This window comes from Xenopus laevis, chromosome 5L (genome assembly GCF_017654675.1).
Source record: "Xenopus laevis strain J_2021 chromosome 5L, Xenopus_laevis_v10.1, whole genome shotgun sequence".
Lineage (NCBI taxonomy): Eukaryota > Metazoa > Chordata > Amphibia > Anura > Pipidae > Xenopus > Xenopus laevis.
This window is the reverse complement of record NC_054379.1, coordinates 59,564,663-59,592,347: the sequence shown is the minus strand read 5'-3', so window position 1 is coordinate 59,592,347 and position 27,685 is coordinate 59,564,663. Positions and strand designations below refer to the sequence as shown.

Below are 27,685 nucleotides of genomic sequence, written 5' to 3'. Positions count from 1 at the left end.
ATACTTCTCCAGTCTAGATGCAGCCTCGGAAGGCTCTCTTTTGAGCTTTATTTTGCCCCATAAGTAATCTTTGGGTAAGGCCTCGCAGGGTACTTCCCATGTATCAGTTTTTTAGGTGTGCCGGAGCTCTTCTAAGCTGCGTCCGTTAAGATGTAGCTCAGAGCCACGCCCCCTTAACTTTTAGTATGAGTTAGATATGAGTGATGATATGAGTGATGATCTGAGACAATTTGCATTTGGTTTTAATGTTCTATTATTTGTGGGTTTTGAGTAATTTAGCAGCTCTTCAGTTTGCAATTTCAGTAATCTGGTTGCTAGAGTCCAAATAACCCTAGCAACCATGCACTGATTTATATGAAATGGAGAGGGCCTGAATAAAAATAGGAGTAATAAAAAGTAGCAATAACAATAACTGTACAGCCTTACAAAGTATTATCATTTTACAGTGACCCTGATTTGAAAGCTGAAAAGAGTCAGAAGGAGTCATATAATTAAAAAACTATAAAAAAAAAAAAAACCAATAATAATTAAGACCAATTGAAAAGCTGCTTAGGATTCTATAACATACTAAAAGTTAACTTAAAAGGTAAACCACCCCTTCAATGCTTTTTCATTTTCAAATATTGTAAGTATACCTGGTTGGGGGGGCTATTTAATTAATTAAAAAAGCTATACTTCACTATGCGGCACTCCTATCTCTGCAGTATTCAAGATTGTGAAGATTGAATTGTGTTTGGCCTATATACCTCTTAAATCTGGTTAGTGGCTATTCTCTCCAGAGAGGTTTTAATCACCTTCATAGGGAGACATGTTTTTTCTGCACTCTCCTACACCATGAAAATTCTGCACAGGGACTTTTCTTGTTATTTGCACTTCCCCACCAAAATATTTTTACAGGCTAATATGTTAGTCCTGCAAGGTGACCATGTTTGGTGGGAGCTGCAATCAAATAACAATACAATGAATACAGCCCTGATTGAACTTTCCTGCTTTTTATAGGTCACAAGTTTAGGCCATACATGGAACAACTTGGTCTGCATGGTCGTTCGGTAGCGGATATTGGCTCATGTATGAAACAAATACAATGCTTTTATAAAACCCAAAAATATTCGTATATTTGTAGTGACAAATGTGAAATTAGTATTTGAAACTGAATGGAAACATGCTATAGTGTGTTAATTGCCCTTACTTACATTTTCAAACAAAGCTTGAAGAGTTTCTAGATCAACCACAGAGTAGTCCATCTTCAACACAGCTATAAAAACAAATACATTCAGATTTTTGAGATTACCATGTATACAGTTCTAGTTTGACAATATATTTAAAAATACATGTTTATATATGAAAAACTTACTTGTTAACGCCTACCTAATTTTGAAAGTATGAACCATCAAGATAACAATGAATGCGATGAACATTAATCTTAGTAGCCCCATGTGTTCTAAAAGTTGGCCAAATTGCACTTACCCATATGAAGTCTGTTTTTAAACAGGTGACAAGTAAAGGTTACTTGTTAATTGGTTGTTATAGATGATAATCTGTTAAAATGTGTACTTTTTTTTTATTTTTTAGATCCCCTTTATGTGGTTATGCAATAAAAGGTGCAACGTTTGCTATAGTTCATGTTTTGAATCTACAGATTTGCGCACACATTGCTTTATCTATTTACACTAAGAAGCTGGATCATCACATTAAGACAGCAGATGAGCATCATTAGGGTACTTTATTCAAACTTCAAAGCAAATTTAATTACAGTATTTTTTTTTACCAGAATGTAAGGTTTCTTATTAGAATCATTATATTAACTCAGATAAAATAGTTCATAAGAATCATTATATATTATTTCAAATACTGAAAATACTTTTCCTGACACTAATTTAAACCAAGACATGGGATATATGGGACAATAGCTTTTATATTTCCATAAATGTTCCAGACATAGGATGTTAAATAAGAAATTTTCCTTCTTACCATACTGAATATCTTTCATATCGAGATGAAGACTGGACATTAATATTCCCACTGCTTGTGATCTTTTATTGCTTAGCAGCTTGACAACCTGACAAAATGAACAAACAAGCACAAATATGACTTTATTGTTAGCGTTTCTGTAGTTCAAGTAACTTAAGGGACGCTAATAATAATAATAGCTAATTGGTAAACCCATTTTGATGCATAAGTACTTGTCTGTGCTTCATGTAGCTTAAAGGGGCTAAAATATTCAGGAAAACTCATTGATAGTTAATTGGTAAACTTGGGGCTTATAATCATTGTGGTTCAAATATGCAAACAAAAAATATTGTTTTTTTAAAGGTAATATTTCTTAAAGTAAAACTAAAGCTTAACTAAAGAAGTAGGCTAGAAATAGTGTACATTAAGTTTTGGGCTTCTGTACCAGCCCAAGGCAACCACAACCCATTAGCAGTAACGATCTGTGCCTCCAAAGATGTCCTAGTAGCTCTTCTTTTCTACTGATTTACTGCACAAGTTCTGTGCTGCTGTGAGTTACTGAGCTTAGGGGACAGATGCACAGTATACTGTATAAACAGAATATTCATGTCACAATATAAGGCCGATTAGTACTTAAAGATAATTACGACATATCAGCTCAGAAATCAGTGCATTTAGCATCAGTATGCCTTATAGCAGTGCTGTCCAAATTCTGTGGTAACGAGGGCCAAAATTTTACTGGCCTATGTGGAGGAGGGCCGATAATGGAAGTCAGTGTTGGCCACTCCCCCTTTTAAACAACACCACTGTAAACCACACCCATATTACCACAAGAACTTTTAAGATTGTATCCACATTAACGGTGGTAGCACACCAAAAAAACAAATGGTTGGTGCTCACTGCAGGGAACCCCCTCATCACTCATATGTGAAAAATTGAAGTAATGTTAAAAACCCTTAAATCCATATGCCTCATCCTCCCCTGTGGATAATACAACAACCCCCCAACACATGATTAAACACCTTAGGGGCCCTTAACAACAATTTCCAAATGCTAATAACCCCAAGAACAAACCCCTAACAGGCTTACATTCCACAGGTAGCATAGGGCAAGCAGAGAATGGCACACACAAGCAGCACTGGGCAAGCAGAGAATGGCACACCCAAGCAGTACTGGGCAAGCAGAGAATGGCACACCCAAGCAGCACTTGCCAAGCAGAGAATGGCACACACAGGGAGGCAGGGTCGGGCCAAGGTATTTTTGCACCCTAGGCAAAGGCTTCAATCAGAGCCCCCCACCCAGTCCTGCATTACCATTTCCCACCTTACCAGTCATATAGCCCCCTGTACCTGTGCCAGCACCTATCATATTGCCTCCATTTGTACCTATGCCAATGGCAGTCAATCCATCAGATTGCCCCCAGGCCCCAATCTGTACTTGTGCCAGCATAAACCAAAACATCCATCATATTTTTACCCCCAATCTGTACCCATGCCAGCGGCAACCAAAAGAATCCATCATATTGCCCCAATTTGTATCTGTTCCAGCAGTAGCCAAAAATCCATCATATTGCCCTCAAACATCTGTGTACCTGTGCCAGCAGCCACGATATTGCCCCATGTACCTGAGCTAGCAGCAGCCAATCCCTTATATTGCCCCCAATCTGTACCTGTGCCAGCATCAGCCAAAAATACACACTATTGCCTCCATATATGTACTTGTGCCAGCAGCAGCCAAATATCCATCATATCATCTAACTATGCAAGTAGCAGCCAAGATATTGCCCACAAATATGTACCTGTGCCAGCAGCTGCCAAAAGGGAGCTGGGAGTGATTGTTTGGAACAGGGGGTTTATAAAGTTGAAAAACTATTAAAGACCAAGCAAATCACAGTTTAAAAAAGAAAAAGGAAATTCCCCTTAAAAGTGTGCCCCCCCCATGATTGCGCCCTAGGTGGGCGCCTACTCTGCCTGCCCCTAGTTTCAGCCCTGCAGGGAGGGAAGGCAGAACAGAGCAGGAGACAGGGAAAGCTCTCGGTCTAATATGTACTACATACAGTGACACAGTGCTGTATTTAGCATTTAGCATTTTGAATAAGGTGTGAACAGGTGAACAATGTGGGCAGTTTCAGTCTCAGTTCTCAGGTTTAGTTCTCTTTTAAACCATGGATTGAGACCCATAATTAGTGGGGTCAGAGTTGTGCCACAATTAAAAAAAAAAAAATATTATGACAAAGCAAACAACCCCCATCGTGACTTACTGTTACCAAGTCCCACTTGTCCCAATCCTGATGTGGTACCAAAACATATTTTTGGTTTTTGCAGATTCCTAGGGTGGAGATGGGCTCCAAAAAAACTATATGTTAACATACCTCCCAACATTTTGGAAATAAAAAGAGAAACAAAAAAAATTGCCCATTTTTGAGGCCACATGAAGGTGAATTAAGCTGTGAGTCTAACTTTTCTCAAGGGACCTCCTTATCTAAATTGTTACAATTACTTATTTACTTATCTCAAAATTGTTACAAAGTATCTTTTTTTGCACCTGTTAGCTGTTCTGGGCTCTCTGCCAATTAATTTAGAAACTTTGTTTCTTTTTCTGGCTGTTCCGTGCACAGAAAGTCTGGACTTTCCAGTACAAATGAGGGACTGCGGGTTGAGTGGTCAAAAGCGGGACTGTCCTGCTGAAAACCAGACAGTTGGGAGGTATGTGTTTCCAGGTCTTTGGTACAGCATAGTTTACCCTCCATTGTGAGAGCAGGAGGGGAGCGACAAAAGAGTGATAATCACACTAAAAGGCTTATTTAGCAAACAAGGTAAAAATGTATTAAAAAAACACCATTCAGTTGCCTGATCACCACCAGGGATAGTGGTGGCAAATAATTTCTGCATTTTAAGCTGTGTATAACATTTTTTAAAGTAAAAAAAGTAGAAGCCACTTGAGAATACAGTGCAAAAAATTTAATCCAATACCATCTGGAAATTACCTACTGTATGAATTTTTACAATATAAGCTGCTGACTTGGCCATTCAAAACCAACTTGGCCTGCCTAAATGACAGCTGACTGAAAGTTGGATTGAATCACAATATTTGGCACACCAATTTGAGTGGCCAAATCAGGCAAAGATATGATCATTTGGCAACTTCAACCAATAAGTGGATTGATCATGGTATGACCAGCTTTAATGCATGATCAGAATATAACTGAAGCTGGAAGGAATATAGACAGTCTATATTTTATGTTAACAATGGACATATGATAAAATGTTACAGCAATTTCCAATTTTGAGCAGTATTTAAGCACCTTGATTTCAACTACGTATATAGCATTTAGTGAAAGCATAATCTTTATACAAATACATTGACAAATAACTTATATTTGGGTTTTTAAAATAGCTCTTACTTGTTTAGCTTTTGTCTTCGCTATGGTGTCAGAAATTGGCTTTTTTCTCTCTTTTACTGCAGTTTTAGAGAAAAGATTTTCCAACTCATGAAAGTCCACTTTTGGCTCGCTGACAGCTTCCCAAACAAGTGATACCCTGGAGTCTCTATGATTAAGTATGAGATGAAGAGATACATTATTGCATTTGATAAAGTATACAAAACCATCTCTTTATAGTATTATTAAATGGGATGTCCATTTAAATAAAAAGCTTATGTAATTCAAAATATTTGTTTGCTTAAATTAACCAGTTTAACATCTCTGCCCTGGCCATCTTTCAGTCCTAACCCCATTACAGAGGGGGCCTCCTGCTCCTGACTGTGTAATCCAATGCTTCAGCTGAATGACCATGCATTAAGAGGCTAAATGACCATGCATTAAGTGCTAATGAACATTAGCTTTTCTTTCTGGGTTAAAGTAGATTGGATGAATTACATGGGTTCTGGTTATTATGTTAGCCATCAAGCCTTTTTTGGCTAGATATTTTTTTTTAACATGTTTTTATTTGTAACAATAACAACAGTAAATTCTGTTCCATTTGTACATTTCTTTTCAAGAATAATAAGGTTTATGGAAGTTGTTTCAACAGTATAATTAACATTTCTAACTTTCAGCTCTGTTTAAAGTCCAATATAAGACCCTATGAGGAATTTTGTAAATCAGAGGCCAACAATCTGTTAATTTGGTGACTCCTGGGGGGTGCTTATTACGACTGTTCCTGTTCTTGCTGGAAGGTTCCAAGATATTGGGATGATGCGGGTGTTCTCTCAAGATTTATGTCATACCATAATGTATGTCTGAATGTGAGGTGTCTGATTTGTTGTGAGAGGGTGTTATGTATATTATGTATGTTATCCATGTGTTGAAACATTTTGTTGTGTTTTGTTATTTTCTGGTAGTTGCTTCCAACAAGTCCATGTGAAAGATGTGATGTAAGTGTTGTTTAACTTGTAGTATGGATAGAGGGCCAGGATTTAACCATCGTAGTATTGTTTTCCAAGCTGCATCACAATTGGTGAGACATGTAAGCCTATTTAAAAACCCAAAATGCCATGAAGATATATTGAGTTTTAAACAATGCAGTTGTTGCAGTAACATGTACAGTTATCAACATATTTCAATTCAATTAGTGATTAAAAGACCGCTGTTATACACAAGGTTTTCAAAGAAGTTTTTATGGGGTTCCCTATTTTTTTTCTTGACTATTTTAATATTGAATTTTATTTCACTACAATTATAAAATATTACAAGCAAAAACTTCTACAGAAATGTCAGAAAATATAGCATATTAATAATATGTTCCATTTGTAAATCTGAGCAAGATATTTGAGATTCTGGGTGTTTTACTACAAATCTAAGAGACAATTGAAGCTTTGATAAAGCACTGCACAGAATGTCAACATCTGAATTGGGTATTATCCATAGAGGTCACAGAGAAAGCTCTTTCTGCACAGAAAACCAGATTTTCAAATTAAGTAAATCTTAAAAACATAATTGCAGCTAAGGATTTCTGTATCCTTTACAAACTGCAAATTCTTTTAATGTATGTGATCAAAATACAGTTTACAAACATGCACTCAGCTTATCAAATAATTAAAAAAATATATATCTTTTCCAATTTTATAGAAATATTATAAAAGCTACTGGACCACAAACTAATTATGTGTAAGAGAAAAAGACTTCCTCCCAGTACATAGATATAATTCTAGCACAGAATCTAATTGAAGGAAAAAGTAATGACACATAGGAAGCAACTAGGTTTTCCTAGATTGTCTTTCATTTGTTTTGTTGAAGAAAAAGTACAGTGACTTTTCAAATAACAATTAACTAAATATTAGTTGGAAAAAAGGGATAAAAAAGGGATAAAGGAAAGCAGTAGGTACAAGCCTAATGCCACATGCGGATAATTCTTGGTATGTGGAAAAATGCAGGGTGCAGATACACATGTTGTATTTTTATTAATACAAATAGTTCAGCTTTAATAGAGAAATGCAATGTGTCATAGAATGATAAATAAATGAGATATTCAAATTGTGTTGGAATGTAAATTGTACATGGTAACTACTAATAAAAACACACACAAAAATGTAATAAATACACACACATTTACTTCTATAATAACATATGCAAAACTAAAATGTAGCTATGGAGATTACTGAAGTCCTTTACATTTTGCTATTGTCCTAAAAGACATCCAACCCTCTTAAAAGGCATTTAAGGAACCTGTTATCACAACATCTCTCTGCAAGGCATACAACAGCCTCACCACTGTCATGATAAGGAAACATTTGTATTTCTTTAATACTGCATTAAGTGCTTAGGAAACTCATCAGTAAATCACATCCACTATAACTGCAAGGACTAGGATTCTGCTCACGTCATTATAGAATGCAATTTTTAAAAATGTTTAAAACTTCTGCTGGTCTTTCTGTTTCCATCAACAAATGTAACTTGCCTATGATACAAAGGGTCAAAAAGTTGCTGAATACATAAGTAAACAGCTGACTACATGGATGATAACATAACTATGGTATACTAGGACTTCAAATACTCTAGAACTGATCATAAATGTAAAAATGTTACCTTTTCCCATGTAATTCAATTCTTGTCCAGTAGAGAGGCTTCATAGGTTTGCTTGGCTCAATTGGCGCTTTTCGATGTCCTTTATCTTGATTCATTCCAAAAGCAAATAATCCAGCTGGCAATGGAGGTGTAAGACAACCAAGTGCTGGTGCACAAGCAAAAGAAGGCAGAATTGATCCTTGCATATGTGATGCTAAAAAACAAGGTTGAGTAGGCTCTGTGCCAGGAAATGATGGCAGCGGTGGTGGAGGAGGCGGAGGAGTAGGGCCGGAACAAGGTAATGGTGAAGGGGAAGACCCAAAAAAGGCAGCTGGAAGTGGTGGAGGAGGTGGTGGTCTGTTACCCATAGAAGGTGAAATAGGCCTGGAACCAATTCCTAATGGAAAGGGCAGAGGAGGGGGTGGAGGAGGTGGTGGGGGCATACCAGTACTAGATGGAAGTGATGGTGACACCCCCATGCCAGGTGGAAGAGGTGGGGGAGGAGGCAGATGAACAGCAAGAAAAGCAGCAGCATGGTTCATTCCGATGTCAGATGGAAGAGGAGGGGGAGGTGGTAGGGGAGGTGCATTTAAAATGCTAATTCCATTTGGCAAAGGAGGAGGAGGTGGAATACCTGACCCAAATAATGAAGAAGGTAGGGGAGGAAGTGGAGGAGGTAGACACGGGAATGCTCCACCATTAGGAAGAGGAGGGGGGGGAGGAGGCGGCATAGGATGTTGGTTGCCAAAGTATAGATTTGATAGAAGTGGTGGTGGGGAAGGAACTCCCATACCAGAAATAAATGAAGGAGGAGGAGGGGGGGGAGGTGGAAGTATATAAGTTTTACATGGACCAAGGTCACTCTTATCAGGCAGCATTTGAGAAGCATGTTCAAGATTATTTATGGGAAAAAGCAGAGGCAATGGAGGTGGGGTTGGAATTCTAGAGAGGATTTGCTTGTGATCCGAGGATTCTGACACAGTTAAGGATGCAGGTGCATGTCCAGTCTGTGAAGCAGATCCATTCTGTGCTATTTCTGATGAATCAATTTGCTGTGAATTTGGTTTCGGTGATAAAACCACAGATAGTTCAGAGCAGTAAGTCAAATGTGATGGAAGTTCTAAACTTGATGGTAATTGCTTTAAATTTTTGCTTCTAGCCGAACTATCTAACTGTGCTAATATGGACAAAGGAGGCACTTTCTGTAGAACAAATTCTTCTACTGGAGAAGTCTGGACAGATTTTCCTTCTCCACACATTTTTAAAGATATATGCAATTTATCTTTCACTTTAATGGATGGTTCAGATGATGGTTTTATTTGATCCCAGGCTAAAATATTTGATTGTTTATTATGTTTTTCACGTTGAGCAAGTTTAGTCCTCAAATCCTCTATAGTTTGCTCAAGCTGCTGTATTATTTGAATATGGTCTTCTTTAAGTAAAGAATATGGTAGCTGTGAATCTTCCTGAAAATAGATACAGAAAATACAATTATTGTACAATTTGTTTTATAAAAAGAATATATGATAATTATGAATAATTATGGAACACATTTTTTTTCATCCCCCCCAGCTGAGACAATACATGCAGGTCATATACTGTATATCAAAGTGCATATGAAATTGAACCTATCTTCACTGACGCATTCATACACAGTGCAAGGTCTATAAGTTGGTGTTGATCTCGAGCAATTCCCTGAAGCCAAGTGAAGTAAAAGAAAACATTAAAGGGGAACTATCACGAAAAGGAAAATTGTATAAGCTTCATCATACTGAAATAAGACACTTTCTAAATGCAATCAATTAAAATACTGTACTGTTTCTGAAATCAAGTTTATCTTCACTATCTCTCTCTAAGCATCTGTTTTCTTTACATTCTCTCTTCATACAGGAGTTGAGAGTCAAGATATTCATTGACAGTTAGAGCCAATATATCTTATGAGGGGGACGATCCTTTTGCCTAGAAGATGTATTAGAGCTCATACTAAAATCACCAGACATCATGTCTCTCTAAATGCAGAATTTGTGCAGAAAACAGTTATTTTGTCCGTTATTTGAGTGAGCTCTAATTCATCTGCTAGGAAAGGAAGCCCCCCTATAAGATATATTGGATCAATGATTATCTGATGCCCAACTGCTACAAGAAGACAGAATGAAGAGAAACAGATGCCGAGAGAGGAATAGTGAAGATAAACTTGATTTCAGAAACTGTACAGAATTTTTAATTGTCTTTAGAAAGTGTCATATTTCAGTATGATGAAGCTCATATTAACCAAAATTTAAAACAAAAAAAACTAAAAAGAAGAAAGAACCAGGGAGCATGTCTTCTACTTTGATACTGTTGACCATTTTGCTCTATCAAAAATTCTCTATTCTCTTGGTATATACGATAACTCTACATTCTGGTTCCCTTTCTACCTTTGTAACTGCTCCTTCTCTTATGATTTTGCCATCAAGTCCCCTTCCCCAGTTAAGCTAAGTGTGGAAGTTCTGTACTCTGTACTACACTCTGTCTTTAATAGACTACGCTCTCTCTTTAGTAGACTCTCTCTTCACTTGGCTACAATCCACTTACATATAGCTGACATTCAGATATATTTAGATACCCCTTCATTGACAACTAAATGTTCCAACCCAGATCTTAATTTTTAGTATGGGTGCCTGTTAAAGAACCAACCACAGCCCTTTAGCAGTTGAAATCTGTGCCTCCAAAGATGTCCCAGTAGCTCTCCATCGTCTTTTCTGCTGATTCACTGCATATGCTCTGTGCTGCTGTCACTAGCTGAGCTTAGGGACCAACTCAAAATATACTGTACACATAGAATATAAATGCCACAATATAAGGCTGATTAGTAATTAATACATATAATTACTATATGACAGAAACCAGTGCAATTAGCATCAGAATTTTATAATGAGCCCTATAGAACCAGCTTATATTACAGGCCAACCTCATTTTCTGCTTGATAATTTGTGACAACCCCTAAGCTTAGCCTATGACTAAGTGCCCCCATGGCACAAAACGCGTAAGGCCTTTGCTGTGATGTTTTTATTCCAATAAACATTTTTTACTACATCTATTTTATGAGTGTGATCCAGTTTGTGCCAGCCCATTACTATTCTACCATTTGCTATATTGCCTTCCTGAGCTGAAAGTTTAGGGTTTGTGCACCTGGATCCCCCGCTTACTTGGGTAAACTAACCCCAAAATTACTGCCTAATGCATTGGCACTGAACATTTTTCTATATATATATATATATATATATATATCCCTGATAGCTTCTCAACAGCTGCTCAGAGCCCAATAAGCATGTGAGTGTCGTAGACACTTTCCAAGATGGTGACCCCCTGTGACAAGTTTAAAGTCCTGGATCATTGCTTCTATTGAGAAGCTGAAACTTAAGCTGGTGAAATAAGTTCGGTATATAAAATATGGCATTTTTAGCCATATTAATTTTAAGGGTTTAGTTCTCCTTTAAGCAACAGATACATATAAAATCCTTCAGCTAACATAAAAAAGCCCTTCACTACATTTCTTCACGTCTCCTTGTACATTCCTGGCCATCTCCTCTCTGAGCCATCGTCTTTTCACACAATCCACACACACTGCCATGTCTTGTGTAAAATCTTTCAATCTTGCTGCTCCTTACTTCTGAAATTCTATGCCCAATTTTTCTCGGTATGGAACAATATCTTCAGAGCCAACCTTTTGGAGCATATTAAAGAATAACACTTGTACACTTTCAGACTTTAAGTTTGGTTGTTTTCAGATTGTTCACCAGAAATATAGACTTTTTTTCAGTTGCTCTCCATCTTTTATTTTTTTTTACAGTTTGTCCAGGTGCAAAATCTGAACTGTTACAATTTGCTCCATTTAGCTGATACATTTCTGAGCAGCATCTTTGGAATATTAGCAATTAATGTGTCAGTTTTAAGAGCTGCCTTTAATGAGACCCATGGATTCTGCTCAGCAGGGCCAAAGGCAAGAAATGTATAAACCAATGTAACAATTTAGTTTACCGAGTCTGCACCCCCACCGAGCAGCTTTAGAAAGACATAAGAAAATGAAAAATGAAACTTTACACTTCAATATTAGAAAAACAAGTCACAAATATAAAATATAAAGTACATGAAAAAAGTAATTATTTCTGGTGTGCTATCTGAAAACAACAGGAACAAAAGTTGGAAGATGAACAACCCCTTTAACCGATTTATCCTACATGCCATAATTATCCCTATTAAAATAAACGTATATAAAGTGATGTTTTGTAAAAATCAACACTTAAGACTTTTAAGACTTTTTGGCATTTTGTGTTTAAGGCTAACTAACCATCTATATAACAAAGTTTAGCCATACAAGTATTTTACCAAACCTGTTTAATTTCCTCATATGGATGTTTTCCTCGGCAGAACTACCATTAGGGAATCTGGTGCAATTGTACTGGGCCCCAGTATTTTGATTTCTCTAAAGCATTAATATTCTTCTTTAAAAACCACTTTGTATCTAGCAGATCCTTAACATTATTTTGCTCCTCTTGCTTTTCATCTGTTTTTTATAATCTGAGGATAGCGTTCTATATTGTGTTTGATGTTCCAATAATAGCAAGCACATAAAATATTAACTCCCTAGTGCAAAATAAAGCCTTTCATGCATTTGTTACTATAACAAAAGAAAAGCTACAATTATACTAAATCCTGACATCTGCCGTCTCAGTCTCCCCTCTGGCTCTGACCTCTTTCTTTCTCTCATTATTATTATTAACAACCACTAAATGAAACTCTTTTTTGCCTACATGGCGCCCTGAGGCCGGCATCATCCTCCCCCCCAGTGCTTGCCCGTATCTGCACCTGTGCCCGTGCCCCTCCTCAGGATGTGCGCACACAAGGGGGGGGGGCGTACATGCAAGCATCTTCTACTGTTCCCCGCCCTTTCTTGATGTCACGCAAGTGCACTTGAAGAGGAACTGGAAACACAGGGATCCGTGCTCCAAAAACCAGAGTGCCCCACTGTGGCTGGGAGGCATGCCGCCCCTTTATCTGCACTGCCCTAGGCCCGGGCCTTTGTGGTATTGCCACAAATCCGGGCCTGCCACAATTTAAACACATTAAAATAGTGTTTGTAGTTTGCCAAGAAGTGACCTCTTTAGCAGAAAGGGAGCAAATCACCATTTTATCCCCTGGAGTGTCAACTAATAATTTTTCACAAATGTAGATACACATTGCATACCAACACACCAAAATTTGCAAAAAGAAGCTTTCCTCACCTAGCTCTTCAATAGATATTGATTGTTCAGGCCTGACTCTGGAGCCCAATGTTCTTGGGAAATTGTACTTTATAAATTAGTGGGTAAAACTGAATAGCTTCTCAGTGGGTGACTAGTAGGCTACAACAACTGAAAACTGTTGTTAAATAGCTTCATTACATTAATAAGTAGCATTCATTCATTTAGATACAACAATTAGTCTTATCTTGCAATGTAATGGGCATTTGTGTTGCTACCAATTCGGCCTTGTTGTTGCTTTAAAAGAGTGCAACTCATTATGCAGAGGTATTGCATTATGTCTGACCATACAGAATGATTATATAACACTTTTCCTTTTAGATTCACAGCATTTAGATAAGTGTATGTTCTTTAACAATGATGTTAGAACCAAAACAAGCAAGAAATCAAAATATCAAACACGAAGCTGATATACCCCTGTAATTTTGTAGATGTGAAGACAAGTAAATTAGCCAGTTACACATAACGACATTTCAGTAGGGAACTGTTTTTTCAGAATCACTGCAAATCAAAGACTACAGAACTGAAGATCCTCTGTCAAATTGCATCTATGATTTATATACATAAACAAATGAAACGTGCCTATGAATTAGATCTTACCTTCATTGGCACAGACTCTTCTTTAACTTTATTTTCCACTTCTGAGTCATGAGACAGATATTCTGCAGAAAAAATTTAACAGAACTTCATATATTTTACAAATGTGATGGAAGCCTCTTTTTGGTCTTTACTCCGCCTACATTGGAATAAAGCTAGTTATTACTCCAGGACAGAGCTGTGCAACTGAAGGACATAACGGATAAGTGTACCGGATCTCAAAAGTGCAATATACTATTTGTTTTTCTTTCCTAATGTGTGTCAGTGATGCAACTAGAGTTTAACTTGACAAATGTAGATATTTTGAACACAAAGAATATAACCATAACGATTTTAAGATCTCAAGGAATTGGCCTCCATTTTATCATAAAATGGTGTTTAAATTGGTTTAGAATCAGAGATGTATAGGTATCCTGTCCTATGCATCCAGTTTAATTAAAGGTGCAGATGTACAGCCTGTAATTAGGATGATATGTACATAGAACACATAATACATGACTGGAAATGCCTAGTGATTCCGATCTACTTTTTCATTTCAGTTATTTTTAAGGGCTAGAAGGATATCTTTAATTTTAAAGTATAACTATTAACCTTAAACCATTTAGGAACTGCACATAATTTAATCCAATTATATAACTATATAACCATATATCCAATTATATAACTATATAGATAATGCAATTTTCAAATACATTTTATCATCATAGACTTACCCTCCTCTCCTACTGTAGATTTGGTGACTGGTGGCCATGCTGCTTGTATTCTTCTAGGAAAACGTCCCTCTAAATAATCTAGTGAGTGAGTTGGTTGACTAACTGCAGCCCATGTATAAAGCTGGTCTTGCTATATGTGAATAAGAAAAAATGCAGGAATATGAAAAAACACCTAGGCATGGTACTATATCAACCAATGCATGGTCAGAACCTAGTTTTAAAATTTTTTACCCTAAACTACCGAGCCACCATACCCGTGTCCACTAATTGGATTGTTACTGCATTTGTTTCCTTTGACTAGATGATGCAGCAAAGAAAGAATGTAGTACCAATTTATGGTGTCTCCAGCCTATGGGGTCTTTATCCTGTCAGATCCCTCCAAACACAATATGTGTCAAAAGTCCAACATAGGAGTTTCACAGTGTAATCTAAATTTTGATTACCTTCCTCTGTAGATTCACAGAAAGGTACATCTTCATAGAGCACATATTACTACTTGCTTTAAAAACGTATTGTCTCCTTCCTCAATTTAACAAATTTCTCTAGAACATCCACAGGACCTTTAATTTTGGATGCCCCCCCCCCCTCCACCTCTACAGGAGTACATTTAGAGTTACAACCCAGGCAGATGAGGGGGATCCTTCTTAGAAGCAAAGCTTTTTTTTATGCGATCAGTCATTTCTAACAGAGATAATAAAATATAGGTAATAGATTAAGTACATAACAGATAACTTCAGGAATATAGTCTGTAACTGCATGTGTCTGACAGCATCAATTCTAATTAACTAATGCCATATCTGCCCACTGACCTCCCCCCCCTTTGCTTTTCTACCTACAGCAGACATGGTCTCTGATGCAAGTGCTGCCACCACTTAAAGGTGTTGTTCACCTTCCAAAAATGTTTTCAGTTAAATTGTTTTCAGATTGTCCCCCAGAATTAAATAATTTAATAATTTTCAAAATATAAGTTTAATGTTCCAGTCTCTAGTTTTTGAGTCAGCTCAGTAAATTAGGTGCAGCATTTTTCAGCAGCATATCGGAGTATTAGCAATAATTGTATCGATTCCAACAGATGTCTGTAATGTAATTCAGGGATTTTGCTTAGCAGGGCCAAAGATAAATGTATCAATTAAATATATCAATTTATAACAGTTTACAGGGTGAGTGACCCCCCCAGAGCAGCTTTCGAAGGAGAAAAATTTCAATTTACATCTCAATATTAGAAAAACGGTCACACGTAGGAAATAGAAAGCAGTTGGAAAAAGTCTTTATTTCTGATGATCTGAAGCCAACTAAACTGAAAAGTGTTGGAAGGTGAACAGCCCTTTTAAGGAAGTCTGCTGTTCAAAACATCTGATTCTATCCCATATCAGTCTAGTCTAGAATACTCCTTCCTATACTTCAGTTATTTCTTTTAGGGATGTAGGCCAGTAACATATTTGATATATGCACGTACATCGAAAGTGGATGGAATTTGTGGTGCACTTTTGCTACACTGATCTCGAAAGCAATCACTGAAAGGCAGCAACAGACCAACAGCAATGATCTGGGAACAAAGTTTCTCTGCTTCTTCAGGTGCATTTTTCTTTTGATTGAAAAGCTTTTCCAAAAGAGTACGTCCTAAAACAAAAAGAAAAAAAATGCTTTATGAATATGAGAAATGGTTATTTGTTCTGTCATTTTAATCAGCGCAATTTAGTAACACAAGAAATAAGATGATAATTGTTTAGAGACCCCATAGTTTTACTCTCTGTGCTAAATAATTATTTGGCTAGAATAAGCTACAGTCTAGCTGAAATTAATTTACAGTTAGGGGCAGATTTATCAAATGTCAAATTATTTTTCCCATAGTACAGATTCTTTCATAATTTTAAAAAAAGATTTCATAAATTTTTACCAAACATGACATTTAAACATTTGTGTTGTCACCAAAACCTGTTAGCCAGCTTTCACCTGGTAAAAACCATTATATGCTGGGAGCCAAAATTTGCAAGATTTTTACCAACTTTAATGTAGTTCATATATGCCAGCACAGGGTTGGCAACATCCATGCAACCTTGCCTTTTTCAGTGAAGAGGAGTGCCGGCCTAGGGTGCAAGATACCAATTAGATTCATTGGGAGTACCAAATTGCAATTCCAGTGGAATTCCATGCAGTTCATATCTGTTTGGCAATTGTCAGCTTTAAATTCAGAATTTTCTGAATGACCGGAAGTGCATTTCCCATAGGACCAGTGTTGGACTGGGGCACACCAGAGAAACTGATCTGAAGGTCCCCCCCCCACCCAATTTACACATAAAAGCCCACAAGGGAAAAATAAAGGAAATGCCAAACTAAATATTTTCATTTGTATACTATTAAATAACAATAAGTTGCAATAACTATTAAATAACCTTATTACCGAAAAACAACAATATTAAATAGTCAAATTACTGCTCATACAGTATATAAAGGAGTATAATTGTTAATCACTTAACTTTTAATCACCTATAAAAACACAAAATAAAATTATTTGCAATATCCCTTTGAATGTTATGTTAATATTTTGCATGCATGTACTTACTGTAGATCAGTGATCCCCAACCAGTAGCTTGTGAGTAACATGTTGCTCACCAACCCCTTGGATGTTGCTCCCAGTGGCCTCAAAGCAGGATTTTTTTTGTGAATTCCAGGCTTGGAGGCAAGTTGGTTGTATAAAAACCAGGTGCAGTGCCCAACAGAGCCTCAATATAGGTTGTCAATCCACATAGGGGCTACCAACTGGCCAATCACAACACTTATTTGGCACCCCAAAAACATTTTTCATGCTTGTGTTGCTCCCCAACTCCTTTTACATCTGAATGTTGCTCACAGGTTCAAAAGGTTGGGGATCCCTGCTTTAGATCATTCACATTACCACCTATTGTCACATTACCTTATATTGTAAGCTCACTGGGCAGGGACTGATGGAAATGTAAAAGAGACCTTAGATTGTAAGCTCACTTGGCAGGAACTGATGGAAATGTGATAGGGACTTTAGATTGTAAGAGCAGTAGGGCAGGAACTGATATGAACGTGATACAGACCTTAGATCATGGATCCCCAACCTTTTGAATCCGTAAGCAACATTCAGTTGGGGGCAACACTAGCATGAAAAATGTTCTTGAGGTGCCAAATAAGTGCTGTGATTGGTTACTTGGTAGCCCCTATGTGGACTGGAAGCCTACAGGAGACTGTTTGGCAGTACACCTGGTTTTATGCAACCAAAAGCAGCAGTAAATATTAAGCAGCCACACTCAAATCCGGTCTAAATTCGGGTGCAGGATTAAAAGTAGTATATATCTATATAATCTCTCTCTCTCTCTATATATCAGGGGTCCCCAACCGAGTAACACAAGCGTGAAAAAGTTCATGGGGATGTTAAATAAGGGCTGTGATTGGCTCTTTGGTAGTCCCTATATGGACTGGTAGCCTACAGGAGGCTCTGTTTGGCAGTACACTTGGTCTTTATGCAACCAAAACTTGCCTCCAAGTCTGGAATTCAAAAAATTGCACCTGCTTTGATGCCACTGGGAGCAACATCCAAGGAGTTGGTGAGCAACATGTTACTCGCGAGCTACTGGTTGGGGACCACTGCTCTATATATATCCATCTATCGATAGACAGTTACAGTTTTTACACACCGGTACTCCATTCCGTTTAATGAACTTGTGATTTATTAATTGACCAACAATTAATCAAGTAAAAATTCTGTGAACATTTCATTTATTTAATCTATTTTTAATTCATTGTAAGCACGCCAGTCACAGTAAAATAACTTGTAAGTCAACCATGGGCAAAGAGATTGAGAGATGTAGCAACGAGTAAGGCGCATGGAAGCAGGCAGTAAAAAGTGGAGCAGCAAACTAAAAGGGGCCTCAGGGGTTAAATGTAAAATTACATTTTGGTGGTAGATAGTTTGCCCTCCCCTGCTGATCGTTTGCACCAACAGCACATCCCCCATTCCTCCCCCTTCCCTAGTATTATTTGCTCAACGGCAAAGTAGCAGAGGAGCCAGGTAGATCGAATGTATGGTAGGCAACAAAATAATGCATGCAGCTTAGAGGGAACACAGTGCTAGCATGCAACCCCAAGCGACCCAGAAGATCAATCAACACAGGCAGCCAGAAACAGCACTGGTATACACTGTGATAAACGGCCTCTCCTCCTCAACTCAACTCTCCCTCTGGTTCCCTCCACGTGAAGTGCGCCAGTCAGTGACATCAGGGCACACAGCAGAAAGCATGCACACAACCGGAGAGCCACAGGTACAGCAGGGCAGCATTTCCAATCCAGTACTAAGTGCCTAGTGAAGTAGTGGGAGCGGGGCGGCCCATTAAGTCCGGGAGGAGGGGCCATATAGCTGGTATATACTTGCACAAAACCAGAGCACACGATCCGAGCATCTGCAAAGATGTAACGTAGCAAGTGGTCTTGTGGCCCCAGGGGCCAGCAAGGACTGGGGCCCATCGGGTTTTATCCCGATAATCCTGTGGGCCAGTCTGACTGCATAGGGCCCATTTGAATCAAATAACTAATTTTTTTTAAAAACTATTTCCTTTTCCTCTGTAATAATAAAACAGTACTTTGTACTTGATCATAACCTAAGATGCAATCCATATGTATGGCAAAATAATCCTATTGGCTTTATTTAAAGGGTTACTGTTGTGGGAAAACATGTTTTTTTCAAAACACATGAATTAATAGAATTATGCACTGAAATCCACAGATCATCAGATTTTTCTATATTTAATTTCAAAATTTGACATGATGTCAGTCTATTGCCACATTACCTTATATTGTAAGCTCACTGGACATTATTTTATGTGGATCATGATAATTATGGGATCCTTAGGGCTATTATATATTGCAGAGGTCACTGGTAACTGTGATGCGATTCTGAGATAAAATATACTGTATGCTTATATAAGACAATTTATTCTAAAGATATAATTTGACAGCATTTAAAGGGGTCATTCACCTTTGAGATAACTTTTAGTATGATGTAGAGTGATATAGTGCAATGCGACCGAAGTCTTCCAAGAGAAAATTTGCAATTTGTTTTCATTTTTTATTACTGAAGGTTTTTGGAGGTATTTAGCTTTTTATTCAGAAGCTCTTCAATTTGCATCAAGCCATCTGGTAACTATGGTCCAATTTACCCTAGCAACCATGCATTGATTTGAATAAGAGACTGGAATATGAATAGAAGAGGGCCTGAATAGAAGGATCAGTAATAAAAAGTAACAACAATAAATTTGTAGCCTTACAGAGCATTTGTTTTTTAGAAGGGAGTCAGCGACTCCCATTTGAAAGCTGCAGAAGAAAAAGGCAAATAACTATGAAACTACATAAGTTACTTTATTAAGAAAAGTGAAAAGCGCAAAATTCTATAATTCATAAATCACGCCATTTTATGTGAAACTGTACTGCAAAAGGGATGCTGCCATTTACATGTAGAATATTAAAAATTAACTAATGAATTTTAATTACTGAACGAACTTCCTTTTTGAAACCAGTGGTCCCAAGATGTTGCTAAATGATGAACATCTTCCAGAACTTAAAACTTGATAATTATTTTAATAAAATACTGGGGATTTTTGGGGGGTTGAAAACAAAAGTTTTGCTTTAGACAGTATGAGACAGAGCAGCATTCTCTGAAAATGACGATGTCTGCCCATAAGAATAACCTTAGTTTGTGCAATTAGTTTCTCTTAAATATTTATTTCCAGAGCATTGTGTGGATTCTGCTCTGTAGTTTGGAAAGGAGATCTGCACCAAAACCCACAGCCTGTGCAAGTGCCATGGGAAAGAGTAACAACTGTACCCAATACTTTAACTTCTGGGCTTTTATGTTAGGGATATGCAAGACCGGACTAAAAGGCCTCTAGAAGTAGCACAACAGGTCTTTTAATCAGTTAGATTTTTCTACATTGCTCTAATAGTGCTCTCTGGCGATCCTTTCTTCTTCAGCATTGCCGGCAAGATGGGGGTGCCCAGGTGAGTCACGTGGCACCCCGTGACGCCAATGCATCAAAACGCATGTGCAAAATTGGCCTTTAAAAAGACGCCAAAGGCCCAGTGAAGCAGGGAAACTTTCACACCTAGGTACGTTTGGGGAGACTCAACTGAACAGAATTGATCCCTTTCCCCACAAATCCTCTCACTGATTTCTACTTCCTGTGCAGCTTCAAGTCACGTCAAAGACAATCCTGGCTCAAGCTTTCCTTGATTCCGGTGTGGCCGACCTTCCTAGATCAGTCATTTGCTCCATGAGATTCCCCTGCAACCCTTGTCCTTCCCTCTACGGGTTCTGATAATTGACGATAGACCATTATCTTCTGCTTTCATCCCTCAAGCCTCATAGGAATTATCAGTCACAGTTGGAGCTCTTCATATTGAAAGACTTTAATTTCTTATCAATTGTTCTTCTACACCTGTGGTCTTGGAGTTGCCCTGGCTTCGTCTTCATAATTCAACCATCGATTAGTCCAAAAACCAGATATCACATTGGTGCCCTTTGTCAATATGTTTTGTAAAAAGTCTGCAGAGATCCTTCTCCCTCATCGGCTCTACGATTGCCCCATTGACCTACCTGGCACTATGCCCCCTCGTGGTCATACATATCTACTTTCTCCCCCTTCCAAAACAAAAGCTATGAAGGACTACATCCAATAAAACCTTCAACGTGGATTTAACTGTCCTTCCTCCACTCCAGCTGGGGCTAGCTTCTTTTTTGTGGAGAAGGATGGCAGTTTATGACCCTGAATCAATTATTGAAGCCTCAATAAAATTACCTCGAAAAATCTTTATCCTTCATTTCAGAACTTTTTGGCCAACTCAAAGGGGCCTGTCTATTCACAAAACTAGACCTCAGGGGTGCATACAATTTAATTAGAATTCGGAAAGGAAACGAGTGGAAGACCGCTTTCAATACTCATGATGGACATTACCTTGTAATGCCATTTGGGCTCTGCAATGCGACCGAAGTCTTCCAAGAGTTTGTCAATGACATCTTCAGATAATCGGGAGATCCTCTCTCGTTTAAGAAAGAATGCTTTTTTTTCCAAGTTTGAAAAATGCACTTTCGAAACCTCTAAGATCCCTTTCCTGGGCTACATCATATCCCAAGTAGGGTTTGAGATGAATCCAGCTCAAATCTCCACAATTTAAGAGTGGCCGCTTCCTACTAGTACCAGAGCCATACAAAGATTCATCAGCTTTGCCAATTATTATAGACAATTCATCAAAGGTTTCTCTCCTAGAATTGCCCCAATATTGGCCTTCATCCGCAAAGGAGGGAAACCTAACTGCTGGACCCCAAGCTCTGGAAGCATTCGAGTCTTTGAAAATATCTTTTTCTTCTTACTCTGTTCTTAAACATCCGGATTCTCTTCTCCCTTTCTTCATTGAAGTTGATGCCTCCAATGTGGGTGCTGGTGCAGTTCTATCCCAAAGACAACCCAGTGATGGAAAACTTCAACCTTGTGCCTTCTTCTCTAAAATATTCTCACCTTCAGAACAAAACTACGATGTTGGCAACCAAGGACTCCTTGATGTCAAGTTGGCACTGGAGGAATGAAAGCATTTTCTGGAAGGCTCTATTATACCAGTAACAAACTTTACGGATCACAAAAATGTAGAGTGCATTCAAGCTCTTAAACGTCTAAACCCCAGACAAGCTCGTTGGGTTCTCTTCTCTTCCTGTTTTAACTTTATCACCTTCTGTCCTGGTTCTAGGAATAGAAAGGCTGATTCATTATCTAGGAGTTTTATTCCTGTGGATCCTCGCCCTAAAGATAATGACTCTTTTGTTCCTCAAATTGTGGCTGCACTATTTCCTTCGGTGGCCTCGAAAATCAAATCAATCACAATCTTCTGCACCATCTAATACCCTAATTGGAGTGGCCTGTGTTATGCCTGATCTTAGTCACACCGTTCTTTGCCAGTCCCACAATTCCAAACAAGCAGGCCATCCTGGGATCAGGAAAACTTCTGAGTTGTTGTCTTGTTTTGTGGCCTTCAAACTGGAAAGATGTCAAAGATTTTGTAGCTTCTTGCTCTACTTGTGTCGCTTCCAAATCCAGTAATTCCTCTCCCAAGGGATTGCTTCTGCTATCCATTCCCGCTCGACCCATCTGACCATGGACTTTATTGTGGATCTTCCTCCTTCTCTGGGCTATGCAGTCATTTTGGTAGTAATTGACAGATTCAGTAAAATTGCTCATTTTATTCCCCTCCATAAACTATTTTATTCCCCTCCGTAAACTATCTCCAGCAATGAAACTATCAAAATTATTTATTCAACATTTTTTCCGCCTATATGGCTTTCCTGCTTGAAATTGTTCATCAATCAGTTAATTTCAAAATTTTGGAGATCCTTATGCAAATCCCTCAATATCTCGCTTCAATTTTCTTCAGCCTATAATCCTCAATCTTATGGAGCCGTGGAACGAGTCGTTACGTTAAAACGACTGGGCTCATCTCCTTCCAGGCCAAATTTGCCCACAATAATTCTCTAAATGCTTCTCTGAGAGATTTTTTTTTGTATATATGGTCAACATCCTTCAAGATTCCCTCAATATTTACTTCTCACCAATGTATTTGCAGCCAATGATCAAGTTTCCCACATCTGGCAAGCTACAAATTCGAACCTGAAGAAGATTTTTTTTCCCTCAAAAATCATATGCCGATAAACATTCCTCTCTTTGTCAGTACTCTCTTGGGGATAAAGTTTGGCTTTGTACCAAGAACATTCACCTCAAAATTCCATCTCCTAAGTTGGGCTCCAAATTCAATGGTCCTTCAGCACGTGACGTGTGATGTCATAACTCATGTTTTGCCATGAAAATCAGCCTTTAAATAAAAAAGACATTAAAGGCCCACAAACGACTACTTGTGTGTTCCTGGGTGCGCTAGTTTACTATTTCTACTGATTCTGATCCTTACCTCTGCCTGTTTCAACGTTTATTGAACCCTTACTTAATGGAGAGTCTCACCTTGAGGATGGGCCTTCTAAATGGGTGCGTGTTTCAGAACCACCCCCCCATGCACAAGGACAGAACAGCACACAGATGAAAGTATAAAGCAAAAAAGAACTTATGACAAAAGGTTTGAAACCTCAATAAGTTTCTGTCTGCACAGCGAGTGTGGGAGCTACTAAACGAGTGTTGCATGTGATCTAAGTGTTAAGCAGCATTTAAAAAAAAAAAAAAAAAAAAAAAAAAAAAAAAAGGCTTTTAAAACCAAAAAGGCATTTGTGAGGAACTGCACTTTGGATACTGTAAGTACCCAGTGTAAATATGAGTGCAAGTAGGTTTGCTGGTATTACTCAGTGTGTGTATTGTCACATGAATGTGGTGTTGGAGCAGCTGTTCCATGCAGTGTTTACATGAGAGATGTCGGTGAGTTTACATCTTGGAATCTGAACTGCAGACTCTAAGGGGGAAACTTGCAGCACTGATGGCCGCAGCAACGTGAGGGAGAAAAAGAGGCTCACAGAGCAACCACTTGCAGGGGCCAGTGTAGTGTGGGGTGGAGAAGGGGCAGTGGAGGCCAATGAGGGAGGCAGGTTTGTGAGGGGAAGTAGGGGACAGAAGGGTAGGGGGACCAGAAACAGATTTGCCATTTTGGCTGAAGATGCTGGGGAGGACAACTCTGAACTGACATGTATGGAGCAGGCTGACTCTCAGAGCACCCTGGGAGGCAGTGTCTCTAATACAGATGGAGGGGAGAAAGAAGGATAGGCAGGTTTTAGTTATAGGGCATTCAATAATTACAAAAATGGATAGGGTAATCTGCCGTAAGGACCTTTCATGCTGAACAGTCTGCCGCTTGCCTGGTGCTAGGGTTCGACATGTGGTGGAACGAGTGGAGAGATTATTGTGAGGGGCTGGGGAATACCCAGTGTTCTACACATAGGTACCAATGACCAAATACTAGATGTAAAGTTGAGGGCAAGGAATTCCAAGGTAATTTTCTTAGAGATATATAACGTGTGCCACGAGCAACGTTAAGAAGTCAGCGGGAGCTTAGGGAGGTGTTGGGAGGAGGGTTTTGGGTTTTTGGCGACAGGCTCTTTGCTAGGGATGGGCTGCACCTCAATGATGATGGTGCAGCTGTTTTGGGAAAGAAGATGGTTAGAAGGTTGGAGGAGATTTTAAACTAGGTATGGTGGGGGAGGATTCAGTAAATGATTCTGTGGAAGACAGGTTAGATGAGGTAGTGCGCAAAGAAAGGGAAAATGGGGGAGGAGATTTGGTTGGGGGTACTGTTAGCGATAGGGAAGACCACATGGCATATGTTCAATATGGTAACAGTAATATATGTTATGTTTGCAAATACAAGGAGTCTAGAAAAGCTGGAGGTGCTGATGGGAAAATATGATGATCGGTGTAGCCGAAACATGGCTGAACGTGTTGCATGACTGGGCAGTTAATACCAGCTATATTTTGTTTCGGAGGGATAGAGACAACAGAAAAGGAGGTTTGTTAGATGGGTTTTAAAAGATTATATAAAGGAGGAGGTGATGTTAGAAAATGAGGGGTTGGAAGACTTATGGGTTTAGCTCTTCACCAGTTGTAAAGAGTCCAGCAAATTAATTGTAGGGTTATGCTATAGACCCCCTAATGTAAGTGAGGAGGGAGGCGGCTAAGCTCCTTATGCAAATAGAAAAGGCTGCGAGTTTGGGGAATGTAATTATAATGGGGGATTTTAATTACCCAGATATTGACTGGAGCAACAATACTGCCAGGTCAGTTAATGTGAACAAGTTTTTAAACTTGTTGCATGACAATTTTATGGCACAAGTTGCTGAGGATCCATAAAAAGAAGGCACACATGACTAATTGCAAGCAAGATTGCCTTGTGTGTTTAATGCGGAGTGCAATTTTTCTGGGCCACGCCCCTTTATCAAGCATACGGAACAACTGTGCAATAAGTGTATATAAAGGGTAACCAAAATTCAATTAAGTCAATTATAGTCCATCCACCAATAGTGGAGCAGCAATTTCAACAAGTGAGCCTCTTCAGTGATTACATAATTCAGTGTAAGATCAGGTGATGAATGTCTTCATTCAGTAAAAATCAACAGGAAATTATTTATATATACCGTAATTTATGTTTCCTGATCACTTTAATGGCAGCCTTCACCATATGGGCTAATCGCCCCCGCTGGCCAGCGGACAGGACCTCCCATGATTCAAAGTTCTGCTTCCTCTTCTCCCCCTCGTCTCTGTATGAAAACTGTCCCCTATAGGGTGGGAAACTCTCTGGTGAATGCTGCCATGAAAGTGACCAGGAAACAGAAATTACGGTACATATAAATTTACGGTTTTCCTTTAGTCACCATGGCCAGCATTCACCACATGGGAACTTCCAAAGCTTAAGACAAAGGGCGGGACACAATATGCTTTTTACAGAACCTTTTTAATCAGTAGAATGCACTACAGATTGTAACACTTTTCTTCCAAATTTAGCTTCTTGGGAGGACACGAGATGCTTTACAAATATATTCATCGACAACCATCTTGCTGACCTGCAGATGCTCTCTGGTTTGTGCCACCCAGGAACTTGCCAATGCCTTGGTAGAATAAGCCTTCAACCCTTTTGGAACCTTCCTACCTGCCACATTGTATGCTTTTGCAATAGCTGCCACAATCCAGGAACTGATCGTTCTCTTCGTTGGAGCTCGACCTTTCCTGTACCCATTAGGAACTATGAACATCCCCTCTGACTTCCCCAATGGCTCAAATGGAGCTCCAGTCAAGATCTTTAGCACAAAGGGAAGATCCCACGGTGGCAGACAATTTCTCTTCATTGGTCTAACTCTTACCATGGCACTAAAGAATGCACAAATGGCTCTTCTGCCAAGTTTTCCCAGTTAGGGCTGAAATCGCCAACACTTGGCCTTTTAGTGTGCTGAAATGTAAATTCTCATTTCCAGAGAACAAAAATCCTACCACTATTGTGGGTGATGGAGACAAGGGATCATCTTTCTTTTCCTTGACAAACTCCACAAACTTTTCCCATACTTTGTAATACTGTCTAGAAGAACTCACTTTCCTCGACTTCAACAACAGCTCAATGACTTCATCTTTTAGATAGAGGAGCTTCAATCTCTCCCTCTCAACTGCCAAGCCATCAAGGGCAGATGATTGCTCCCCTGAATTTAGACTGATCCCTGTGACAGCCAGCCTGGAAAATTCTTGATCTGTATTGGTTCCTCTACGGCTAATCTTCGGAGACGCGGAAACCAAGGTCTCCTGGCCCAGAAGGGAATTACTACGATAGCTTCTGCTTTTTCTCTTTTTATTTTCTTTAATACTCTTTAATTAAAGGGAATGGTGTAAAAACATATATTAAGCCTTCTGAACAACTCTGTCTTAAACCATCTATTGCCCATGCATCCTTGCAGGGGAAACTCGAAAAGAATCAAAGACATTTTCTGTTCTGTAGGGATGCCATTGCATCTATATCTGGTAGACCCCAGTTTTCTACAATTTCTCCAAAACATGTCTTCGCGTAAACTCCACTGCCCCAGATCTATTACTGTTCGGCTGAGGACGTCTGCTTTCCAATTCTCTCTCCCTGGAAGATGCATTGCAGTAAACCCTTCCAACCAATTCTCTGCACACTGAAACAGTGGCTTTACTTCTTCCAGAGTTGCACTCTTGGTGCCTCCTTGTTTTACTATATATGTGACTGCCGTTATGTTGTCGGTCATGATCTTTACATGCTTTCCTTTTAACAGTTGAGAAAAAGAAAGAAGGGATCGCTTTATGGCTCTTAATTCCAAGATAGAAGACACGTTCTCTCCTCTCCACTCTGTCTTAAACCATCTATTGCCCATGCATCCTTGCAGGGGAACCTCGAAAAGAATCAAAGACATTTTCTGTAGGGATGCCAGTGTAGAAAACTGGGGTCTACCAGATATAGATGCAAGTTCTCCAAAAATGTCTTTGTGTAAACTCCACTCCCCCAGATCTGTTACTGTTCGGCTGAGGACATCTGCTTTCCAATTCCCTCTCCCTGGGCGATGTATTGCAGTTAATCCTTCCAACCAATTCTCTGCCCACTGAAACAGTGGCTTTACTTCTTCCATCAGAGTTACACTCTTGGTG

General features: G+C 38.8%; 1 protein-coding gene across 1 annotated transcript in view; it reads right to left on the bottom strand.

Annotated features, from left to right (window-relative positions):
- The window catches only part of fmn2.L (formin 2 L homeolog), a 98,762-nt gene that overhangs the window by 53,040 nt on the left and 18,037 nt on the right, over positions 1-27,685 (bottom strand). Inside the window, exons 3-9 of the mRNA XM_018263128.2 lie at positions 16,003-16,166; positions 14,547-14,676; positions 13,837-13,898; positions 7,976-9,420; positions 5,354-5,498; positions 1,972-2,059; positions 1,194-1,255 (exon numbers count right to left, since the gene is read on the bottom strand). Of these exons, the coding sequence (XP_018118617.1) occupies positions 1,194-1,255; positions 1,972-2,059; positions 5,354-5,498; positions 7,976-9,420; positions 13,837-13,898; positions 14,547-14,676; positions 16,003-16,166 (2,096 nt within the window). The remainder of the gene's footprint in view (positions 1-1,193; positions 1,256-1,971; positions 2,060-5,353; positions 5,499-7,975; positions 9,421-13,836; positions 13,899-14,546; positions 14,677-16,002; positions 16,167-27,685) is intronic.